Consider the following 15637-nt stretch of genomic DNA (forward strand, 5'->3'; position numbering starts at 1 on the left):
AATATATTTGTGAATAAAAATTTTGTTTTTAATTTTTATCTTCGGTTCATAATATATCCGAGTACTTTTTAAAAGTAAACCCTTTGAATGCTTGTTATCAGTTTCTTTTTTTCTTATATATATCGAAACTTTCAACTCGAATATTACGAGGTCTGGGGTTGACTTTACTTTGTAAAGAGGAAAATGAGGTCGCTCCCAAAATCCATTGAACTAAGCCGTGTCGTGTCCTCTTTTTTTTTTTTTTTTACTATATAACAGCGCAATGAAGAGAGATCCTTGATGAAACTATTTTTCTGATAATAATGGAAAAAAAAGTTGACCAGAGCTTATCAACTTTTATAATTTTTTGCCCCTTCGATAACTATATGACAAATAGAAAGAAAAAAAAATAATTGCTCTCTGGCAATTTTTCATTTTCATTGGAATTAATTTTTGGATTACAGTTTTTCATTATATTCCTTCTCTGTCTCTGTAACAAGTTTTCAAATTATTAATTTTCTCCTCAGGATCACTGATACAAAAATTCCAGGAATTTTTCATTATATTGCAGATTATTCAGTTTTAATCTAAATAATAAAAAAAAAAACGAGGTAACTAATTTTTTATTGAAAAATTTTATTAATAAAGTTTGTGTATTTGAAAATGAAATTAAAAAAATATATATACTTTTTCTCAAGTGTATTTTATTTTTTTAATATAATAAAAATTTTAAAAACATTAATTAAAAATTAGTAAATGTTGACGATTTTTTACTTATTAATTTTTTAGTTTGAAAAGTAAATTTTGTTTTTTTAAAAAATTAGTGTAATTTTTTTGTGTATAATTATCTTTGCAAGTCATGTAATGGAAAAATTCTTTACCTAGAAGTAATAACAATTTGTATAGTGAGCCAATAATTTACACTTTTCTTTCACCGCTGTCGTTGAGGATGAGCTTCTTTTCTGTAATTAGCAGACACTTTTCTGGAATTTGTTCGTTAGAAAATTATTTTGTTAATAGGTCCACTTTTTTTTCTTTATTATTTTTAAGTTTCACTGTTCTTGGAATATTGTTAATATTCATTTAAGCAGTATCTCAATTTTGCTTTTTCCTGAATATAAAATATCAGATTTTGAAATATATGGAACGAATGAAAATTCTCCAAATAATATATATTTGCTGAAATTTTCATTTTAACATAAAAATCCATTGAATATAAACGAATTTGCTTTTAACCTAATTTTGTTTAGTTTTTGATCTATTTTTTATTTAAACAAATATTTTATTGTTATATAGAAAAAAACATAAAAAAATTTAGATAAACTGTTTTGTAGCAATTTTGCGTCTTTAAAAATAAATGTGTCAATTTTGGTAGAAATATTTAAATTAACTTGAATTACTTTTTTTTTTTTTTTTATCGAACATCTTTTTTTTGTATTGAATTTGTTTATTGAGACGTACGATTTGATCATCCAGAAAATTTCTCCGTGAAACGTTGATTATATTTAAGTCAAGTAAATGAAGGGTTAATTGCGCGTTTGCTAAATCTAGTTTTAACGAACCATGTCTTCCTTTAGGGCAAATTAGAAAATTCAAGTTCTCGAAAAGTCAAGTAAATAATTTCCTATATTTACAATATAATTCAACAAAAGAACCAGTAAAAAAAAAAAATTAATTTATTATTTCAAAAAAGAAATGGAAATAAAATTTTGAAGTTTTTATTTTCTATATAACTTTTAATGGTTACTCTATTCTGATCGATATTTAATTTATCCTGGTGGTCATGTTCACGGCTTGGGATAAAAAAAAGTCGAAGCTTTTCTTCCACCTCGGTCTCTATATTCACGTATATATAGGCTTTTTATCCTCCTTTTTGCCTCGTTTTTCTCTTTTTATCATATCTTTTCTCTTTTTCGATATTTGAAATTTTCTGTATGCGCTTAATATTTCTTCCTTTTCTGTATATTTTCTCCATTCATTGAGGCGACGAGAGGGTATTTTCTATTTTTTTTTTTTTTCAATGAATGTGTGAAAACTCATAAATCTAACGACGAGTCATTAAGTGAAAAACTTGACGCATTTGATGTGCGGTTAAAAAAAAAATCTTTAAGAATTATTCAGAGAAGATTTTTATGTTGAATTTTAATAGTTAAATATGTAAAAACTTTTTTATATGTGTTTGCAGTTTGTTCTTGGCTTTTAAGTACACATTGAATTTTCAAGTTTTCAAGAAGAAGAAGAAGATTATTAAAATCTGAATCTTGAAGTAGATTTTTAATATTTTTAAATCTCGGTTTTTTTTTACCTTTTTTTACTTTTTAATTTTTAATTATTCTTGGAGAAGGTAGAGCAAAAGAGAGTTTTCGATTAATTTTCTTCTTTTTTGTTGATAAAAATTTTATGTGACATTATTAATTAGAAACATTGAGTGCGAATATTTATTGGCAAATATTTTTTTTTTTTCCCCTCTATACTATTAATAATGGTGAGGTATTAATATGTCTTCTTAGATAAACCAAATGCGACTGATATTTTGGTGACAGTTAGGTGTTTACAAGGAAAATAAAACTAATATTTCTTCAGGATCAATGTATAGATTATATACATGTATATTTTTCTCTTCCTGTTATACTGATTGATTGGTGAAGATAAATTAAATTCAGGTCTGATTTTGTATCTCCCCCTTATCATCATCACTGTCTTTTCGTTTAGCTAAGATTATTGACTACTCATTTGACAAAAAAAAAAAAAAATTTCCCTTCTACAATATTTTATGAATTTTTTTCCTCTTCGATGAAATCCGATAAAAAAAAAGTTTTATCTGGTTAGTAATGAAAAAAAAAAATTTTCTCAAATTCTTATCATTTTTTTTTTTAAGAGCATTTTTTATTTCAACTTCGAAAAGAGATTCTGGTTAAAGAAGTTTTTTTTAATTTCTCTAGTTTAAAAGAAAATGAAATATAGAAAAAAATTTAATTGTCTGCAAAAAAAAAAAATGGTAATCTATTTTCTTCGCGTGTGTGACTCATTGTTCACAAAAGGAATTTAATGAATGAGAATATGACTTAATTGCATTATAATTTTGAAATAATTGACGGCGAACTTGATGTATAATTTAAGAGTAAAAGGTTGTCAAATTATAAAGAGTTTTACGATTTTGCGATTAGAATTGATTATTCATTCAGTCATTGTTGCTTTGAGTACCTAAAATGTTAGACGTGCGTAGAATTTCATTTCTGGGGACTCCGTGTTTCTTGGCTTATGGTAATATAATTTATCCTTAGCTTTTTTATTTCCCAAAAAAAATGGAGAATTTTTTGTTATATAATTTTTCTAAATCTTGGTTTTAAATTTAATTAAATAATTAATCGTTTAATAATAATTAATTTATTATTATTTTGTAAGTTATTATTATTGCGTAGTTGAAATTTTGAATTTTTTGACAGCATCTTCCTTGTTTATTGGATGTTGCATGATATGGGGTATTTTGGAATGGAAAAGAACACAAGTTATTCAAGATATTGTAAGATTTTCCTTTAAAATAACTTGAGAAATTAATTATTAAATTTTACGAAAGTTTTTACTTGGAAAGAAAAAAAAGGCTTGTGTAAAATTTAATAATAATTCTTTTTAAATTTCAAATTTTTCTATTAATTTATTTTTTCAGAGTGACTCGGAAAATTTACTAAAAGAAAACGATATTTTTCGTAAAATTCGTCAAACAATTCAACATTCTCCATTATTTTATGATAATATCAGATATAAAAGAAATGTTAGCGAAAGTACTTCAAGTCAAATGGCAGAAAATGTTTCAGAAAATAAAAGTAGTTTTGTTACGAATACAAGTTTGAGAGATGAAAATAATATAAATATTTCAATGATAAAAAATGAATCTGTATTAAATTTAGAAAGTGAAATCAATTTAAGAAGTGGAAGTAGTTTAGATGATGAAATGAATAAAAAAAATTCAACTGTTGAAGGTAGTTTAAAAAATGTTGATAGTTTAGGAAATAAAAATAATAGTCTAGAGGATAAAAGTAATTTAGGAAGCAAAAGGATTTTAGTTGATGAAAGTAGTTTAGAGAGTGGAAATAGTCGAGTAAATGTTCCATCAGGTGTGAGTGATTCAGGAGGTACAAGTACTTCATCAAAAGAGAGTGAAAGTAATTCCGGAGGTTTAAATTCTCCATCAGATGATAGTGACTCGAATGTTAAGGATTCACAAGATGGACATAATTTGAATCCTAAAAGCAATTTGAAAACCGAAAGTGTCCGTGACGAAAGTATATTGCAAAACGGAAATTTATCATCAAAAAATGAAAGTTCAACAAATAATGAAAGTTCAACAAATGAAGAAAGTTCAACAAATGAAGAAAGTTCAACAAATAAAGAAAGTTTAATAAATAATGAAAATTTAACAAAAAACGAAAATGTAACAAAAAATATGTCAACAATTTCAGAAAATGACAATATTCCAAATGCTAAAAAGATTTTAAATTCTGAAACTAATGTAGAAACTGAAAGTACATTAAGCAATGAAAGTACAAAGGAAAATGATGATAATAATAATAATAATCTACGAATTATAAATACTTTATCAAAGGATTTTGAGAATATAACTGATTTAAAATATGATAAAGAAGAAGAAAATCCGATAAAATACAAAAATGACAGGACAATGATAAATGATTATTTAAAAATGAAACAATTTCTTGATAATCATAAGGATTTTGTTTTCAAAAGTCTCGCTAATGTAATTGATTTTGAAATGAAGAAACAACATATTTTGGATGATATGAAGGAATTATTTCAAAATAATTTCAATAAGAAAAAAAATAAACGTGGAGTGATCGAAGAGTTGAGGGATAAGATAAATGAAGTACTGATAGGTGATGAAATGAAGAATGATATTAGGGAAGCTCTCGCTGAATTGGTGAAAACATTCGGAGGTGATGATGAATCAAATTCAAAAGTAAAATTCGATACTGAATGATTGAAATTTAATGATGTAAAATATTATATTTCATTTTTATATCATATCTCAATATAGTTGAAAATCCATTGCAATATTGTGTTACAAATTAAATTCTGTTAACAATTAAATATAATACAGATAATTTGGTTCTCAATTTCCAATTTAGGATCAAAATTACAAATTTCACAAATTAACTGTTTAGCAGTTTTTTCTTTTATAAAAATTATTTATGAAATTAAAATGTAAATGAAAAAAAAAAAAAAATCAAATAAAAATTAGTGGCATTGATTTTTATTGAGAGAAAAAATGATTGACAATAATGTTGGACGTATTTAGCTCGAGTGATTAATAAATCATTTTGTGAAACTTTTATCGATTTGCGGGTAGAGAATCAATTATACAATATATTATAGAGAGCATTATTGCTTTTGAAAGGTAAAACGAGAGAATGGCGAATAATATTTTTTCTTGAAGTCTTCTTTTATTAACGATAATATTCTTCATATTTCTAATTAAGAACGTCGTTCTTCATTTTTCAAGTCGCTATTCTTTATATATATACGGAATAATTAAATTATTTTTGCAAAAATTTTTTGATGCTGCCTACGTTAATTAAATAAAAGCACATTTTTATTTTTCTATAATCTTATAATAATTAAAAAATGAAATTTTAAGAAATAAAAATCTAATTAAAAAAAACAGTAAAATAAAATTTTGAGAAATATTTTTTTTATTAATTTTTGAAAAAAAAAAAATGGTTTTGAAATGTGAATATAATTATTTATAATGTAATAATGACAGTCATATATGTGCGTTAAGTAGTTATCTGGGCATCTTAATTAAATGTTTGAAGATTAGGATTGAGTTTGTCAAAGGAGTGGGTTATAGAAGAGCTTGTGCCACAAGTTATTTGAGCAATTAAATGCCTGAGGAGATTGCAGTTTGATACGCTTGAGTTGATAACAAAGCTTTGCGACGTTACGCGACATGTAGGGCCAGATGACTAATTCGTATACCAGTTTCTCGTGTCAGGTTATTGTTCGCTTCACTTTCGTTGTGAAAATAACAACCCCTCTGCTTTTTCTCTCTATATATATATTGATTACCGATTAACCACTTAGAGACAATATTTATGTTTTACGAAAAGAAAAAAAAAAAAAAAAAAATTACCGAAAATATTAAAGAAAAACAAAAAGATAATGTAATTGCAAACAATAAATTATTTGAAAAATATTAAGACTTGGAATTAAAATTTTGAGAAAAAAATTATATATATTTTTTTTAACTGAAAATTATTTGTATTTTTGATTTTTCTGATATAAAAGTTCTTTAAAATATATATTTTAGTTAAGTTTTCTTATTAAAGAAAATAGTCTTGCCCTTTTAAAAGCTCCTCTTTTGTTCTGTAAAATGCTTTTACAAAAGCTTTACATAAAGTTTAGATATAGTTATATTTTTTCAAAGGAAATTGAATTTTTGTCTTGTGAGCATTTTTCTTTGTTGAAAAAGCATAGGAAAGCAAGAAAGAGAGGAAAAATCTTGTCATTTTTTCGAAAAAGTTTTTTGCATGTCGCACATTTGCTTTTTGTATATATATATATATATATATGTAACTTGGATTTGGGATAAAATTGTTTTCTTCTGTTTTTTCGCTTTATTTCCTGTCGAATGTATACGATTGTCAAAAGGGATAAATAAATACTGTGTTCTCGCTTGAAAAGTGAATACTCGTTCGCACTTCGGTTTTTTTTCTCTATATAACCATTCGTGTAACATTTTTCACAAAAAAAAAAATAAATAAAAATAAAATAAAATCCAGTGAAAAATAGCGAGTAGGTGAAAAGTTTTAGGTTTCAGTTTATGAAAGGAGAGATATATATATTCAAGAGGTTTGCAAATGGTGAAGTTTAATGAGACGAAAAGGTCGAGGAAACAAAATATATTGCTGTTTGAAAAATATCGACAAATATTGAGGTGTATAAAAAAATACTCCAAATTAAATAATAATGAGAGTATAATATGATAAAAAAAAAACTATTTCGAATTTTCCATTAATATTAGAATTTAATGTACATTTCAAGAAATTGTAAAGGATCTAAAGGAAGATAATATTAGAGCTCTTAACCAGTTTGTCGAGTTATAACGTCTTGAGACTGACTCAGCAATTTCCTGAGATATTATTCAAATATGGAAATATTGCATATTATTCTAGTTTATTAAGAAAAAAATCTGAGTTTTTTTTAAAAAATTGTTTCTAATAAATACTTTTTATTATACTCTGAAATTCTAAAATTCCTTAAAAAAGCATTAATTTTGGTTTTATTTTTCTCTCGCCTTTTTTTTTCTTTTTCTTATGTTCGGGGTCGAGTAATCTGATTGAATTGAGTTTATTAGAGCTTAGAAATAACAAATTTATTAAGAAGGACCAGATAAACCAGGAGGGGGATATATTTAATTAGAACTCAATTCAAGTTTTTTTTTTTTTTTTCTTGAGTTTTCTTTTTTCGAAAGCTCTACTCTTTTTCAAGTTTAGGTAAAAGTGCTACACAATTCCTAAAAAGAAGCTCGTGTATATATATACATATATCTAGAATTTCCAGTTCTAATAAAGCACATTGTACACAGGATGTCCAATTTGTCTCTTGGATAAACCAATACTTGAGCACGGAATTAGGAGTAGTTAACTTTCGACTTGGAAACTAATTGGCTGGTTGTTAAATTCCGGTTTCTAATGTAACGAAAAAAAAAATTCCCTTATAATTAAACTTTACGTTTAACGAAAAGATGTTTTTTGTATTTAACAAAAATTAACAAATTTTGATTCGAAAATTACTAATTATAATACTTATAAAAACTATTTTAAAATTTTTGATTTTGAATTACTCACCGATAGAGCATTCTTTCTTGACGATCAGCCTCTTGATAAATCTTGTAATACATTGCAATCATAATAATGCCAGGTACCCAAAAGCTAATACTTGAACTTATAACCGCATAAACTTTATTAACTTCAAAAACACATGCATTTGGATTTTCACGTCGCCACTTAAGATGTTCGGGTGTTGTGTACCAACCGGCAAAAATTGGCAAAAAACTCATAACAGTAGGTGAACACCACACAACACTCAACATTGTACCCAATCTCATATTTGTCATTATTAATGGATAATCGAGTGGTTGTACAATTGCATAATATCTGTCAACACTAATACAACACAAATGAAGAATTGACACTGTACTAAAAAATACATCCAATGAATTCCAAACATCGCACATAAAATAGCCAAATAACCATGTTCCTGACATTTCAACACTTGCATTAAAACTCATTGCAAATATGGCAACTAACATGTCAGCCAATGCCAAAGATACAACAAAGTAGTTAGTGATGACTCGTAATTTTCTATGCCTCATCACTGAAACAATAACTAATAAATTTCCAAATAGGGCACATAAAATTATAAAGCACATCACTGCTGCTTTGGTGATCAAAATTAGGACATGTTCAAAATGTTGCCAATCATTCCAAGTTTTATTGCCTTGACCAGTGTCAATTATTATTTCGTGTGTGTTGATTGTTGTCATCATCATCATAATCATTGTTTCATTTGTTGGGTCCACACTGATGGTGTTATTTGTGTCCATTCTTTCAGATTCCAGCATCTGTTCATTACGAGATTTCTTTCATGATTCTTTTAAATTTTGATCTAGATTTTCTTTTTTTTAGAACTATCTAAATCGGGATTATTTGAGCTCAGTCATATAAATTTTTTTTTATAATTGGTTATTTTTTTAGAGTCTATTGGTTACTGTCTTTAATAATAATAATTTGCTTCTTCTTCTTCTTAATCATCTGCTCGTTATTAAATTATTTGCAAATTTCTCATTTAGTGAAATAAAAATTGACTGTAGGTTTTTAAAAATGAGGTATATTTTTTCTCTCTCGAAGATGACCGATTTGTATGTTTATTCAGAAGTCCCTTCTTAAAATCCATGTTTGAGTAGACCAATCAGTGTTCAAGTTTCTGTAGGTTTTAGGCTTCATGCTTGAATTAGTTCGAAGTCAATATTTGGGATTTCAGGTAAAACTGGGTCAAAGTTGAGATTTTCTTTTTTTTCTTTTTTTTTTTTTGATTCTCCTCTCGAGGCGAGATGCACTTTCGATGTTGTGTCGAGATTCTTCTTAGCTCAAGGATTGAGGTTTACTTTACTGAAGGATGACATCGCTGGAGTTTACCGAGGGATCGCAGGTCCTGGAATAGGAGGAAACAAAATTAATTTCACATTTAAAGGAGTAAAAAAAAATTTTTTCTTTTATATAAAGAAAAAATCTTATAAATGGGTGGGAAAAAAATTAATTTTAAAAAAATTAAATTAATGATGGGATTTTTATATAGTGTGAAGAAAATTAATTAGTTTCTCGCTAATATGAAGAAACATTAAATCTTATATGCGGAAATATATATTTTTTTCTGATATAAAAACAAATCATTTGTCAAAATGATGGATCTTTTTCTGATTTCGAATTAATTAATTCTAATAAATGATTCCTTTCAATATGATGAGTGATTAATAAACTTCGAAACGAGTAATTATTATCATTTTTTTCTTTGAATGAATCATTCCTAAATATCAAATTTGGAATAATTTTCTTCAAATTATCTTATAATCCTAAAATTCGATATTTAGATTTTGATGAGAATGTGTAACGCATTTAAAAAAAAGAATCATCGTTTTTTTTTTATAAACTGTGTCATGGACCAAAGAAAGAGAATTGTAGTGGATCAATTTCTCAAGGTTGGTTTCTGTAAATTATTTTTATGCGTCTACTGATCTTATTTATGATCACTTATGCAAGAATCATTATTGAACCATTTTATATAGGAAATAATAATATCTTTCTAACAAAACATTGCTCAATAAGTCAACATGAATTTCTAATTTTAAATTCTAATAAAAAAGTCCAACATGATCTTTTAATCCATATAACAAAAATGAATCATATTAAATTATGTGATCCAACTAAAATTTTTTTATTAATTTCGATATTTTTTAAATTCTATTTTTAGTTCTATTTGAAGTAAACGATGTGTTTTCCTTCACACTTTGATTTAAATTCAATGCAATATGAACTAAAGTGTCAGTAAATAATTGTTACATACATATATACATTTACATTCACATTAAATGTAGACTGTTATTTGAAATTTCCACTTTTGCTCGACTCGAACAAAAGAGCAACATTTAACAATTTATAGTTAATATTTACAACAACTGTTTTATCAATTAAGTTTGTGAATTGAAAACAAAAAATTAAAATATTTCTTTTTGTTTTTAAATTTTATACCAAAATAATCATGCAGAGAATTCGATTCCCTCACTCATGAGTAGTCGAGTTATTTTCGATATGAATCAAAACAAATTCGCAGTTACAATTTTAAAAAAATATTAAAATCAATGTTAAAAAAAAAATTTAGTAAACTTTGATAAAAATATTAAATTTTGAATTAAAATTTCAATAAATATATAATTAAAAAAAACAACATTTATATAAATAGAAAATTAAAAATAGAAAAGTTAAATATAAATTCTATTTAAAATCAAATTCGTTTCAATGAAAATCGTGAATAAAAATTCGTTTAAATAAAAATTTCGTTATATAGAAATTCCGATGAATAAAAAAAAATTCTGCGGTATAAATTTTTAGTTTAATTATAATTCTACTGAATGAAATTCAATACACTGGAAATTGGAACTAATGATTTGTAGGGAAACAAATTGAACCTTGATGGGAAACTATGTTGGAAATAATATACTCCTTTGCGTTATAAAATAGAGAGAAACAAATACTAAAGGCAAATAATATATTAAATATTCAATTTTTATTTTTAACTATGATTCGAAAAATGAATGAATATTTTTTTTTTAAATAGAATAATATATACAAGACATTTTTAATTAAATTATTTTAAAAAAATAATTTAGAATTGAAAAATATGTCCCCCTTTTTTTTGGGTTGATTTGTGAAAAAATACAGCGCTCAGTGAAAATACTAGAACGACAGATAAAAGATAACTATATATATGAGGCATAAAAAAAAAATAAAATAACAGAGAAGAATAATGAACGAGAACTAAACACGCGACCTTCTCTATTATTTACGCTTTCGTATTCTAGCTGTACAATATATACTATTGAAACTTCATCTCTTCAGCAACGAGAAAACTCTTATCTACTCACAATCCAATTTTCCCACTTATTGCAGTAGATACTGAGGACAAGGGCTTTTAAATTGTCCTGAGCGACTTTTATGCGTCTGCAATTGTAAACTGTAAATTTACTTTAGAACGTGAACACTTAAAGAATTCACTTTTTAATTACTTTAATTTTCCCCATTTTATTGATATATATACGTATATATTGAATATAAAATAACTTATTGATATTAGTTTGAAAAAAAATCTTCTTCAGTTTTGTAAATATTTAATTAAATTAATGAAAATTTAGTCGAAAAAAAATATAGCTAAATGTTTATTTAAAATAATGAAAGAAAGGTGTTTATGAATTTTTTCGAGTAGAAAAAAAAAAATCTTTTCTAGCAAATAATTTATGAAAGTTTTAAAAATTGTCTTTTATCTTTAATAGAAAAAGTTTATGATGAGTTTAATTGAATCAGTTCGTACAAAAACTACACAGAATTTTTCCACTGAATCAATATATAGGAAAAAATGTGCTATTAATAAATAATTTTTTTTTTATGTTATCATTTTACTTTTTAGATTTTTAAGTTTTTCATAGTTAATTATATAATTTTAAACAAATTATTTTTAGCGATATAATTTTTTTTTAAACATAAAAATTAATTATTAAAATTTGGATATTAATAATTCAATTTTTTATGAATTATTATTTTATCATTTTAGTAGAAATGTTTGTTTTATGTAGCTTTTCAATATTATATCAGTGTATAGAATTTTCAAATTTTATATACAAAGTTATTGTTTTGTAAAATCGCGATAAAACTCTATATATAACCAACAAAAACTTTGTTCAATTTAGTTATTTACTTTTGGGTTGAAATTTTTTTTTTTTTTTATTTTTTTTTTTGATATAGAAAATAACTTGAGAATATCGTAAAGTTTTGAGAATTTGAGGTGATACCAATATATAACCTACAACTGTCAGAAATACTTTTCTAACATTTAATGGGTAATGGATTTGTAATTTTTTTTCTCACTGTGACAACCTTCAAAGAAGAATTTCCAATAAAAAATAATTTTTTTAAAATAAAAACTATTGTACTTTTTGTATGAACTCATTCAATTTTTTTTTTTAGAATTTTTATAATTGAAATTGAGTAAATACAAATAATAAAAAATAATAATGATAAAAAAATTAGAATTTTTTTTATTTTCAGTTAAATTTGTATTTTTTTTTTATTTAAGATTTAGAAATTCTTTTTTTTTTATTTAGAGAATACTTTGAGTGTAAAACGTTAAATGGTAATATTGTTGAATGTAAATGTGTTATACTAAAAAGAAACGATATGTATCTTTTGCGCAGACCGCAGCAAGCTTGATCAAAGATGCATCCCTTCGGGCTTACGAGCGTTCTGCAGTCTTTCGTTTCTCGCTCACTTTACAGCATTACAATAAAATAAGAAAAAATACGCAGTATCCTCAAAAAAATACTTTGAATTTTTGAAATCCTTTTGTATAAGTTAAAACACAAAATTTATTTGGAAAAAATTTGTTTTTATGTTAAAGTTGATAAAAAAACAGTTACAACTTAAAAGTAGTTGCACTTAACACTAGAACTACCGAAAAGGGAAATGGGCTAAAACTATTGTTTAACATCAGTAGATATTTAGTTTAATAGAAGCTTTTTTAAAAAATTATAATTATTATTTTTATTCAGTAAAAATATATTTGTCTCAGAGTTAAATAATTATTTGATTTAAATAAAAAATTTATTTACAATGAAACTATTTAATAAAAATAATAAATAAATAGTAAAAGTTTTGTTGACAACAATTTTGGGAAATTGGGAAACTGTATATATATATATGTTATACGCTAATGTGCATCCTCGAGTGCCTAGCATTACTATGTATATTACAGAAACAGGAAGTGGTCGATAAGAAATGCATTATGGTATTTTTACGAGGAAATTTTGTATATTATACTTATGACGACAAATCGACATGTTTTACATACTTTATTTTTTTTTCAACATTCTTATCATTTATTTTTTTCCGACATTTTTTTTTCCCCCTCATATATTTATATATACACAATATATATATATAATATATTTTGCATAATTTCTCGAATCTTCGAACACAATATCAATTTTGTTGCGTAAAATATTATACCCATAGAATTTTATAGTAATGCGAGTAAACTACTTTGAACTATTTATTTTATATGGGGGAAGAAAAAGTATTGATTGTTTCTATGAAAGTTTCTGACTTGGAAAGGAACTAAAAAAAATAAATATAAGAAATGAATATCAAGTTTACATTACTTTAGTTGAATAATAATAATAATTATTATTATTTTTATCAATATCTTTTTCAATTGGCTTTTATCCTTTAAAATTTACGTTATTACGAAATAATTAAGGAAACAATAAATTAATTAATTATAAATCAAATTTATTATTATTATTATTATTTATTCATTGTTGTGTTTCGTTTATATGGTTTATAAATTTTATTAAACATAAACTAAATTTAATTTGTTATAAATTTTTTATTTTTATTTCGATTGAACTATAATTTTTGAAATAGTATGAATAACGAATTTACAACTTAAATAGAAACGTTTAGTGTTTATTTTTACGGATGTTCGGAGTGTTTGATCGAGTCATAATTTTTATTAATACAGTGTGTATGTGTGTGTGAGGCGGAAAAAGGGGTATAAGAATAATTCGTCGCCTTTCAGTTTCGATTGAAAATAATATTCTCTTCACTGCTCTATTTTTACAATTGAGAACACCTGCTTGTCACTTTTCAAGTATTTTTAATTTTTTACATACTTTTTTTGCAGTTTTATTCTGTTTTTAATTTGGGATCCGCATTTTATAATTTATATATATTGAATCCAACGAACACATAGTTCGTAAATATAATATACATTTTTGCAAATTTCAATAATAATAATAATAATAATAATAATAATAATAATAATAATAATAATAATATTTTTTTATTCATTCGTAAATAAAAATTTCTTTTTCTTATTTTGTCAGCTAGAAATTACTTTTTTTTTTCTCAAACAGAAAATTTAATTGACTGTGAGTAAAAATCATTACTTAATTATTTAGTTTGAATTTTCTTTATAGAATTTCACTGGATTTCAATTTATTATTTATTTTATTTGTTCATTTACTTTTCTACACTTTTAAGTATATTTCTCATTTCTTTCTTTGAGTTCTTTTTTTTTTTTTATTGTATTTATTTTACGTGGAAATAAATTTTATTTTTCTCAACGTTTATAAGTTTTTCCATTTATATCTTTCGCTGATGAAGATTTTCAATTTACTCTGGATTTAATTTCTTTTTTTTTTTTGTTTGCTTTTTCAATGTCGCGTGTTTATACTATAAGAATATGACTTTCTTCATACGAATTCAATTTATTAATATTATTGGTCATTTTTAGGGGGAAATTATATTTTATTTGTTATTAGAGAAAAAGTATAGATATTATTTTTATTTACATAAAAAAAAAAATTAAATGTGCCAAAAAATTATTTGATATATATTAAATAATATTGTTATACCTACATTTTGAAATTGGTTGACAGAAACTGTCAGAGAATGTTCAACTGTAGTAATGTTTTTGGTATTATAATCAGCCATAATTTTCACATTGTCGGAAAATGGTCCTTTAGATACAGCAGCCAATAATATTGTCATTAAAATCTCATGCTTAATATGGACCAATAAATATGATCCATAGTGACACATATTCGCTATCAACTGACACGTTTCTCATTTCACTTTATGATATGTATATCCCTTTTTTAAATAGTACTCGTCAAAACTGTGCCTATATGACTTTCTTCTCAATTTTTATGAAAAAAAAAAAAATTATTAATATTTTCATTTACAACACATTTTTTTAAAAATGTTTTTCAAAAAATTGTTTAATTTATTATTATTATTATTATTTATTTAGTTTCATTTTATGTAGTTTTGCCCAACAAACAAAAATTAGATATGAAAACTTTTAAAATGTTGTTATTTAAAAAATGCGTTTATATTTAAATTAGTACTAATTAAAATATTAATTACAACTAATTTAAATAGTTTAAATAATTAATTTAAATATAGTTTTTTTAAACAAATTATTGTTTTTTTAATGTGCGATTATATTTTTTATTTAAAAAAAAAAATGTTCTTAATTTAAAAAATAGACAAGGCGGATTTATTCTAATAATATTATAATATTATATTTATTATTATTATAAATAATTTTTCAATCTTTAGAAAAAAGAAACCATATTCCAAAAAACTAATACTTTATTTATTAACTGATAACTCGTTTTAAAGTAAATTAACAATTTGTTAAAATTAAAATTTTCTTTAAAATTATTTACAATTGTTTTGGATTTTTTTGCTTATTTTTTATCTCCTTGTATTCATAAATTCAATTTGAAATTTTTAACCCCCCCCCCCCC

At 24.2% G+C, this 15637-nt stretch overlaps 2 protein-coding genes and 1 long non-coding RNA gene across 5 annotated transcripts in view; 2 read left to right on the plus strand and 1 right to left on the minus strand.

Annotated features, from left to right (window-relative positions):
- The window catches only part of LOC127276649 (uncharacterized), a 218290-nt gene that overhangs the window by 40463 nt on the left and 162190 nt on the right, over nt 1–15637 (plus strand). The window lies entirely within an intron of this gene.
- LOC127276646 (octopamine receptor beta-1R-like) overlaps nt 1–15637 on the minus strand; it is a 44792-nt gene that overhangs the window by 28649 nt on the left and 506 nt on the right. The window contains exons 2-3 of one of the 3 annotated variants that reach the window (XM_051297232.1): nt 14742–15018; nt 7842–9207 (exon numbers count right to left, since the gene is read on the minus strand). In XM_051297232.1, the coding sequence (XP_051153189.1) occupies nt 7842–8617 (776 nt within the window). In that variant the 5' untranslated portion in view covers nt 8618–9207; nt 14742–15018. Of the gene's footprint in view, nt 1–7841; nt 9208–14741; nt 15073–15637 lie in introns of those variants that run through there. The other 2 variants (XM_051297233.1, XM_051297234.1) reach the window with 2 other exon arrangements.
- On the plus strand, nt 2867–5543 carry LOC127276645 (putative uncharacterized protein DDB_G0282133). Its single transcript, XM_051297231.1, has 3 exons — nt 2867–3243; nt 3426–3502; nt 3647–5543. Exons 1-3 carry the CDS (start codon nt 3189–3191, stop codon nt 4970–4972), a joined length of 1458 nt encoding a protein of 485 aa, XP_051153188.1. The 5' UTR covers nt 2867–3188; the 3' UTR covers nt 4973–5543.

Source organism: Leptopilina boulardi, unplaced genomic scaffold, assembly GCF_019393585.1.
Source record: "Leptopilina boulardi isolate dan_hultmark-lab unplaced genomic scaffold, ZJU_Lbou_2.1 LbouV2_150, whole genome shotgun sequence".
NCBI classification, from domain to species: domain Eukaryota; kingdom Metazoa; phylum Arthropoda; class Insecta; order Hymenoptera; family Figitidae; genus Leptopilina; species Leptopilina boulardi.

Bases quoted from the DNA above. Each gene is read 5' to 3' on its own strand.
- LOC127276645 (XM_051297231.1), top strand. From the start codon at position 3,189: ATGTTAGACGTGCGTAGAATTTCATTTCTGGGGACTCCGTGTTTCTTG. The intron at 3,244-3,425 runs GTAATATAATTT...ATTTTTTGACAG, and splicing joins TCCGTGTTTCTTGGCTTATG to CATCTTCCTTGTTTATTGGA. The intron at 3,503-3,646 runs GTAAGATTTTCC...TTATTTTTTCAG, and splicing joins CACAAGTTATTCAAGATATT to AGTGACTCGGAAAATTTACT.